Source organism: Limulus polyphemus, unplaced genomic scaffold (assembly GCF_000517525.1).
Source record: "Limulus polyphemus unplaced genomic scaffold, Limulus_polyphemus-2.1.2 Scaffold71, whole genome shotgun sequence".
NCBI lineage: Eukaryota > Metazoa > Arthropoda > Merostomata > Xiphosura > Limulidae > Limulus > Limulus polyphemus.
In genome coordinates, this window is record NW_013665681.1 from 445,354 (window position 1) to 455,045 (window position 9,692).

The 9,692-nt window shown below is 33.0% G+C and overlaps 1 protein-coding gene across 1 annotated transcript; it reads right to left on the minus strand.

The window, feature by feature from the left end:
• Window positions 1-4,088: 4,088 nt before the first annotated feature.
• Window positions 4,089-8,110, minus strand: LOC111087500. Its single transcript, XM_022394324.1, has 2 exons — window positions 7,924-8,110; window positions 4,089-6,857 (listed from the first exon to the last, which is right to left on the minus strand). The coding sequence occupies exons 1-2, from the start codon at window positions 8,015-8,017 to the stop codon at window positions 5,872-5,874; spliced, it is 1,080 nt and encodes a 359-aa protein (XP_022250032.1). The 5' UTR covers window positions 8,018-8,110; the 3' UTR covers window positions 4,089-5,871.
• Window positions 8,111-9,692: the final 1,582 nt, after the last annotated feature.

A 9,692-nucleotide genomic window follows, 5' to 3' on the forward strand; every position in this document is an offset into this window, starting at 1 on the left:
CTGACAATTCGAGAGAACCTTGAGTTCCAGACGTGTTGTAGCACAAGATAATTAGTGTGCGGACCATTTTCATTTATATAGTGCTCTGTGAACACAAATTAGTTAGCATAAATCAGTTAAATGACGAAAAATTAGGTGTCTATTTACTTGTGACCATTCAATGTACAACGTCTTGTATTTGACAATGATTTTGTTGGCCGTGTTCCGAGGAAGGTGAATGGTAATGTAGGAAACGGGCTTTGGTGGAAGGTTTGGGGAAAATATGTGTGGCTTTTGGTCCTGTTGTTGTGAATGACACATTTACCTAAGGCATAAAACTGTTCAAAATTTCACAAAGATTTCAATAAAACACTAGAAATTAAAATTAAGACGCTTTTAAATGAACTAAAAATGAATACGTTTGTCAATGTCTCATTGACAATTTGAAACCAAACAATTGCGAAGTCCGAGAACTATAGGGCTGCCTGAAGATCACAAACCAGGCTTATCCCTTCAACCCACTATTTATGCATGGGGATCAGCGGCAGAAGCCATACTGTGGATCTCAGAAAGACTTCTTCATCCTTTGCTTACGTTGGTTCCCCGACTCATACACAAGACACATAATTTTCTGCAGAGACTAAATGACGACGCCATAGCTTTTCAATGTGAGTATTGTCCAACTACACCCCACCCTCTATCCCCATCAGTTATATTTTACACATGGTCGACTACAACAAAGAAAATTTGACGCTTTTAAACATTTCTACAGTTCATATGGTACTTTTTTGCTTTCAAAAACTAAATATATCTCCTCGTTCTTGTTTCTGCAACTTTCAAATAATGATATATTGCTCTTTAATCCAGATTTTAAAGCAGTAGAGATCCGTTATAACAAAGAGAAGAACATGACAGAATTTTCTAGAAAGGTGGCGAGCATTTCAGAGAAATTTCATAATTAGATAATGAAATCTGATCCATATGCTCAAGAAAACAAAGCTTTGTATAAATTAAAAAGTTATAAAAAGCCAGATAAAATTCGTAATTTTAGCGAAGGATAGTTGTGAGTGAAAAATGTACAATAAGTTATTAAATGAAGATAATTAAACAAAAATATTACTACAAAAACTTGAAAGTAAAAGTAGAATTATTTTAAATGAACTGAAGAAAGAAATTTAGATTTCTCCACAACTAGTGAACATTTTAAAACCATACAACAGTCGAGTCCCTGATTACTACGACCGTCCTAATGACCATAAGTTTGAGTTACTCCTGAGACCCATAGAATTTGCTTGCGGATCTCCGACGGAAAGTATATCATGGGTTTTGGAAATACTTCTGTGCCAGTTACTGTATTTTAGTCCCTGTATATATATCATTTCATTGAACAATTACATAATGACGCACACCTCCTTAATGACAATTATATGCTGTTGACTATGGATATTGTTCAATTATATTCCAGCATCCCGATTGAAAAAGGTGTAGACCATGATACGAGAAAGTAAAATAGAGATGGTTTAGAATTTCTAAATATTTCAACTGATTCATTATTATTAGCTCTGATGTTTGTGTTAGGTAATGTGCATGTAAGATTTAACAGTAGTCTTGGCTGTAATATTTAAGCATACACATTGAACTGAAAGCACTTAATTCTTGGACAATAGTAGGGAATATAGGTCTATGAATCTGATACAGACTCATAGATTATATATTTGTAGAGTGGAACATTAATTTAGAGTCATTTATTAGTTTCTTTGAGTTCTTGAATACTGTTCATCCATTAATAAAATTTACACTTACTTATATCACACAAGTAGAAATTTACCGTTTTTAGATACCATCATTGATGTTAAGGCAAAGACGGGGAGATCAATACCAGTAGTTTTTATTGGGATTGATAATGTATGTAGTAAGTAAGAAGTATAGAAGTAGGCTAGGGAACATTTTACGAAACAATATTTACCCGCGGGACTACATACACAACATAGTAAGGGATTTTGACAGGCAGAAAAAAAAAAGACAGACCAGCTCCATTAAACTAGGGAAACAAGGAAGGCACATTTAAAGCTCAGGTTACTTGGATGTCACCGTTTATAAATGATAATATCACCACAAAACAGAAGAGAATGCTTAGAACATTAGATTTACCTATTATAATAGCATAAAAAAAACAATCATCTCTCTTAAATCCTTAATAACAAGTTTAACATGTAAAAAAAAAGAAACATAATACGAAAAAATATTATGTAACCGCTAAATCTGGGTTACATGGTCGTCGCTATTGTAAGAATGTTATTTATGATGTAACTTGTGACGGATGCTCTAGCACGTTTATAGATGAAACAGGCTGAACCATACATAACCATACGTGACATCCAAAACCTCAATACTAATAACGCTATTGCTGAGCATTATAGAAAAGAACGTAGGTTACCAATAAGTAATCTTTTTCAAGATCGAAAGATTAAAGAATCAATTTTTTCCAGGAAACATTAACCTAAAATAAACAAATATAAAGACTGTCCTCTATCGTAAAGGTGTTCATTGTATTCTTAAAACTTTAATATGTCTGTCTGTTTGTTTCTTTGAATTTATGCACAAAGCTACACAATGGGCTATCTGTGCTCTGCCCACCACGCGTATGGAAACCCAGTTTCTAGCGTTGTAAGTCCGCAGACATACCGCTTTGCCACTGGTGGGCTAATATGTCTGTAAACTTTCACAATTGTTAAGTATATTTTTGACATAGTAAAGTGTATGTAATGATATAAGAGGATAAATGATTACAGATGCCAGTGAACATACTTAACAACAAGCATGATGATGTATTTCGTAACGTATGCTCTTTTAAATTATATGATTTTAATAATTCACCTGTTGATTTACATACATTGTTTGTTTACCATTGTTAGCTAAGTTTGAACAGTTTGAATTCAAGAATGATAGACATTATTTTTAATTTGATCTGAATCTATCAGACACGTGTATTAATGCTTGATTTACTGATGACGGTGATACAATTTAGATTCAATGGAATTAATAAACTTGTAGGTTATCGATGACTCCTAACAAGGCCGTAATTGCGAAATATCGAGCTAATATAGATACATTCTATAGATACAGGTCGTTATTTTATTTACCTTAATAGAAATGTCTAGTAATAAACTCGGTTTGCGTTATACACGTCGTTATTTTATTTACCTTAATAGAAATGTCTAGTAATAAACTTCGGTTTGCGTTATATAGGTCGTTATTTGATTTATCTTAATAGAAATGTATAGTAATAAACTTCGGTTTGCGTTATATAGGTCGTTATTTGATTTACCTTAATAGAAATGTCTAGTAATAAATTCCAGTTTGCGTTATATAGGTCGTTATTTTATTTATCTTAATAGAAATGTCTAGTAATAAACTTCGGTTTGCGTTATGTAGGTCGTTATTTTATTTACCTTAATATAAATGTCTAGTAATAAACTTCGGTTTGCGTTATATAGGTCGTTATTTGATTTATCTTAATAGAAATGTTTAGTAATAAACTCCGGTTTGCGTTATGTAGGTCGTTATTTTATTTACCTTAATAGAAATATCTAGTAATAAACTTCGGTTTGCGTTATATAGGTCGTTATTTTATTTACCTTAATATAAATGTATAGTAATAAACTCCGGTTTGCGTTATATAGGTCGTTATTTTATTTACCTTAATATAAATATCTAGTAATAAACTTCGGTTTGCGTTATATAGGTCGTTATTTTATTTACCTTAATAGAAATATATAGTAATAAACTTCGGTTTGCCTTAAACAAAATTAAGAAATATATTTGTATTCAGATTAGTTACAAAAAAATTTTGTGTAAGTTTGCTGTCGCCCCCCCCCCCCAGTGGCACAGCGGTATGCCTGCGGACTTACAATGCTAGAAATTGGGTTCGATACCCGTGGCTGGCAGAGCACAGATGGCAAAAAACATAATCCTGTGTTTGCTACATAAGACATGTATAACATTGGAATAAAAGTGGTTTTCTAAAGAGATTTACTCAATATAATTCATTCCCCCCCCAGTATTGACTACAACAACATACAATAATTAATGATAAGTACTTAAAATCACAAGTGTTTCAACTAAACATTTATTGTTTCATAACAGCACAGTGCATTATTTCATTTGGCTCAGAGGTTCGTACACAGTAGAAGAAACTGAAAAAATATAGTAAATGACAATCAACCTTTCACTCTGTGTACAATATGTGCTTAAATGCACATTTAACACGTTCTCTATAAATCATTAAACATTGTAAGTTTTCATTTTAGTTAAAAACGTATAGAACAATTGGCCGAGTTTTAAAATCATAATCAAATATTTATTTAACTGGCTCCAAAATAGCTGATATATATAGATATATATAGTTACAATCTTGTTTTTTATCCAGTGAGTTAAACATAACGCTTTCTGTTAACGTATTGAGACTGTAAAATTAAATAACAAAACCAAAATTATAATTTTACAGTCTTGAAAAACTGCCCTTTTACTGAATTGTTCCGAGAGGGCGTGGTAGTACCGAGACCTGCTAGTAATAAGGTTTAAATAAGAAACTCATACACTGTGCCCATAATCATAATAACACTATTCAACATTAGTTGAAATATTGAAAATGTCACATAACATGTACAATATTAGCTTAGAAATAACGTGTTTTTGTATTCTAGTATACATATATATATTTATATATATATACATATACTGATAACGTGTTTTATATACTCTACAATCTACACTAAACTTGAAACTTCATGGAATGTGGTGTAATAAATCAATGGTAGCTACATTCTAACCGTTAAGCACCAGATGTCATGCCTACACAAGTTTAATAAAAGTAAGATAAAGATTTGTATCGACTTATAAAATAAGCATCAGATTATAATAAATTTCAAAATTCAATGGAACTTATTACTTATCTCGTTCAAAACATGTACACAACTAAACAACATACACATCTTTCCAGCTATGAGCCCGGCTTACTTATCTCGTTCAAAACATGTACACAACTGAACAACACACACATCTTTCCAGCCTGGAACCCGGCTTACTTATCTCGTTCAAAACATGTACACAACTAAACAACATACACATCTTTCCAGCCTGGAACCCGGCTTATTTATCTCGTTCAAAACATGTACACAACTAAACAACATACACATCTTTCCAGCCTGGAACCCGGCTTATTTATTTCGTTCAAAACATGTACACAACTAAACAACATACACATCTTTCCAGCCTGGAACCCGGCTTACTTATCTCGTTCAAAACATGTACACAACTAAACAACATACACATCTTTCCAGCTAGCAGTCCAGCTGACAACTTTGTTTTTGCTCATGATTCATTTTTGTTCGTCATGGAATTCAAAACATTTAGCTGAATAGACAAGTTTGTGAAGTTTTGTAGGCATTTCAATAAAAATAAATAAGCTTTGAATAGTTTCGAATAAATATTATCTCTTTTTAACATTTTCAACAACAATGATATTTTCTGCAGTAGATGATATGACAAGTAATTCGTAATTTGTAATTGAACTCTAACATTATATACCCATTTGTGACAAATTAATAGCTCTACATTAAAATACAAAGAACAGCCACCTTACTGTGACTTTCTTGTCAATGGAACTGATTTATGTATCGTTTAACTGTGAATATTCATCGCAGTTACAAAATATCGAACTGAAATATTTGTACATCTGCAACAAAATGAACAAAACTTAATGGAAAAACAATTTACGCATTGTTGGGAAAGTGGCAAACTGCTGAAACCAAACCCAATTCTGATTTTTTAATTCACCTAACTTCAGTATAATTTTCATTCATTCTAAATGAGGCTGTAAGGTTCCCAGAGTCACTTATTTGGAGCATCAATGGTATGCTCCAAGTTTCCAGGCAGGTTTTTAACACCTGACGTTTTGGGACAAACACTACCAATACTCTTTACTTGGCTCATAGCTTCACCAGCAAAATAACGAGGTGAGCACTTTCCAGTTTGACAGCCTACTCGTCTTTGGATATGTTCCAAATCTGAAGTTTTGTACTGGTTGCTTTCATTACTATCACTAGACTCTTCATTGAATGCTAAATCTGTAGATGAAAAAGCCATCCATATTTCTTTAACTTGACCAATGTCTGTTGCAGATGACCAAGAACAACTTGATGATGTCATACTCTCTGGACGAAGATTCTCTGTTTGAGTACTTTCTTGTAAGAATGACCCCTGACTGTCTGTTAGTACTTCGTCTTCATTATCAGACTGTTTTATCACTACATCTTGATCTGGAACGTCATCCAATGTCTTCTGAGATGGTGATGACAAATTGCGATGATTAAGACCCATATCTTGGTTTGAATGATCATCTTCAAACTCACATTCTTTAAAGTTAGCAGTATTGGTTAATAAGTGAATATTTTCTGAAACTCCATTATCCACAGGTAATTCATACGAATCCATAGTGTGGGATTTTGAATCATAAGTTAGAAAGTTACTGTTCACTCCATTGTTATCAGTGTGAGATGCATAGCCACGTTCTTTTTCTTTTCGAGTTGGTAAATTACTTGAATGTGATAGATTTGGTGTTTCAGAGTTAGATTCTAATTGCCTAGACCTTTTTACTTTAGGTTTTGAAAGAGACCGTCTAGAAATTGAAGAATGACATTTTTCACCAGAAGATGAAGAATTCGGAGTTAATCTGCCAGTGCTAAGTGGCCTAGGACACAAATTTCTTTCTCCATAGGATAGACTAGTGTCGTGTTCATTTAAGTAGACAGACATCCTGACTGGAGATCTCAACAAAGAGTCATCTTGTAGAAGTTTATCTAGGACGTTTGAAGATGCTTTTGGTAGAAAAATAAGTGAAAAATAAATAAATATATATTTTTTACTAAACGTATTATATATTTAGCTCTTTAAGTTTTCATCTACGAACGCAAATAACTATTCATTCTGAAATAGTTTCACACACGATTAAAAAAATACAACTACCATACCACACGTAAAATTAACTGGAATACGTTTGAAAACTCTAATATTATTGAATAAAAATGTAAAAAAAATGATGAACACAATTCTTTATTGTACTTCAAATCACTGATTAAATACTATAAACTATTTCCCTACATAAAGGATATAAACTTCTTCATTTTTAGTTCCTTTATGTAATTTTCTTCCATTATGTTTCTAAATTTGTGTTCAATGTTAAATTAAAATTGACTCCGTTTTAAGTTACTTGAAACTAGTGCTATTAAATACTTTATATTAATTTGAAAATTTCTTTCATTCTTAATCTTAAAATACACTTAGTTATAACTCCTAAGAGTCAAATAATTGTATTATGTCTATGTTGTTGCTATCATTTCCCTTTATGACAATATTTTATAGTTACAGTTTAAAGAAATTCCCACCATTATCATAAGTTGTATTAAATAACCATAATTTTGAATAGAAACAATGCATAATTTGAATAATATGACGTAACAAGTTAAAAGTATTTTTTTTACTTTACGTAATGTTGACTTGAGTATAGTAAACGCAATTATGAATAAATGAAACAGTAATGAACTCCAGAGAATTTTTCAAAGTTATTTTATTGTATTGTTCTGATGAAAGCGTAAAACCAAAAGGTTGAGCAAATAAAACAACTTCAAAAGATTCTCCGGAGTTTACAGCTGTCTCATTTATTCATTATTACAAGACATTTTGTTCTATATTAAGTTATGGAGCACTTGTACAGGCAAATACATTTTCAAATGAAATTCTCTTTCAGAACTTTATCTTTTGGGAAATGTCTAAATTCTTCTATTACGTAAGCACGTTATCACGTGATTGAAAATCAATCAAAACAAATTATAACTCATAAGCTAGCCACACTCAAACTTTGAATAAGCTGAAGATAATACATACAATCAGTCATTGTTGAAAGTAAAACACTTGCTTCCATAGTTTGCTTCAACTTCCACTGGAGCTCCTCCTTCTCCATAGACAGCCTTGAATTCATCTTTGATTCCTTTTGAAATTCTTCTTTCAGTTGCTGACTTTCACTAGTTAGTTGTCTAGAGTTATAGTAAAAAAGTAAGATATCATTACCTTGTTTTTCAATCCTTTCAAATGGTTGTTTTTGTCAAAACCTACTAGAAAAATACTGAGATAATATACAGTACAACAAAAGTAAGTTCTGAAAACGTAACACGTGAATTAAATTCAAATGTTTATGTGTCGTTAGTTAGGTGCACGTTTCACATTCACAGTTAGAAGAGTGCACAATGGTTTGGTTTGTTTTGAATTTCGTGCAAAGCTACACGAGGGCTGTCTTCATTAGCCTTGCCTAATTTAGCAGTGAAAGACTAGAGGGAAGGCAGCTAGTCATCACTACTCACCGCCGACTCTTGGGCTACTCTTTTACCAACGGATAGAGGGATTGATCATTACATTATAACGTCCCCACGGCTGAAAGGGCGAGTATGTTCGGTGGAATGGGGAATCGAACCTGCCACCCGAAGATTGCGAGTCGAGCGCCCTAACCACTTGGCCAAGCTATGTATGCACAATGGTTTTGTCACATCTTGTAAACATTTTAAATCCATTTTATTTTCAGAGTTTATCGTTTGCTAATTGGCCATTTTGTGATTTCTTTAATTCTTCGGTATTACATGAAAGTACAGAACGAGAGAACTATTGAATAGCTGAAAACTGGATAAGAATTTAGAGAAGAGGTTGCTGTACTGAAGTTAAACAGCTTAAAATAGGGTTGTTATAGATTAAATAAACAATTTAATCCCCACTACCTGGAAGAGGTAGTCATTTTAAGTTCACCAGTTTAAAGAATCCTCCATAATGATAGATCAAACATACGTCCCACAGATGCAGATATTATATCATTACCAACGGGAGTTCAGACTCATTGATTAGTATCACTTTTGTTTTTCTAATTGTGACTCTTTCAGATAAGGTGACTCAGTCAAACCCTTAATCTGAGAAATTTCAATTTCAGGTGGCTCATTTTCCTTGATACTGTCAATCAGACTAGATAATTAACTATATTTATTGAAGAAATTGTTATATCAAAATACCACAATATTTTTAATGTTTTACTCTCTATCTTGAGAAGTATATGTTTGTTTTATTGGATTTCGCCCAAAGCTACACAAGAGCTATCTGTGTTAGCCGTCCCTAAATTTGAAATTTTGCAAGAGAGAATGCAGCTAGTCAACACAGCTTACAGACCCCTCTTTTCAAAACAAATAGTGGTGTCTGACTGTCAGTCTTATAACGCACCAACGACCACGAAATGCGTTGAGCGATGTTATATTTTTGGCGATAATGTGACGTGAACCACGGAATGTCAACTTCATAGTCCAGCACGAGAGGGATTTGACTCAGAAGGTAGTTGAGAAGGCCAAAGAACAAATGATAAGCCAGGAGTTGATAATTTAATATGCCTGCGGAACTATATAAATTTGAAGGCAAGAAATCAGCAAAATGGCTGAAGAGAGTGATACAGACTGAAAAGAATTTGTTTGTTTGTAATTAAGCACAAAGCTACACAATGGGCTATCTGTGCTCTGCCCACCAAGGGTATCGAAACCAGGATTCTAGCGCTGTAAGTCCGCAGACATACCACTGTGCCACTGGGGGGCGGCTGTATAGAGAACAAAAGAAAAATCGCATGATTG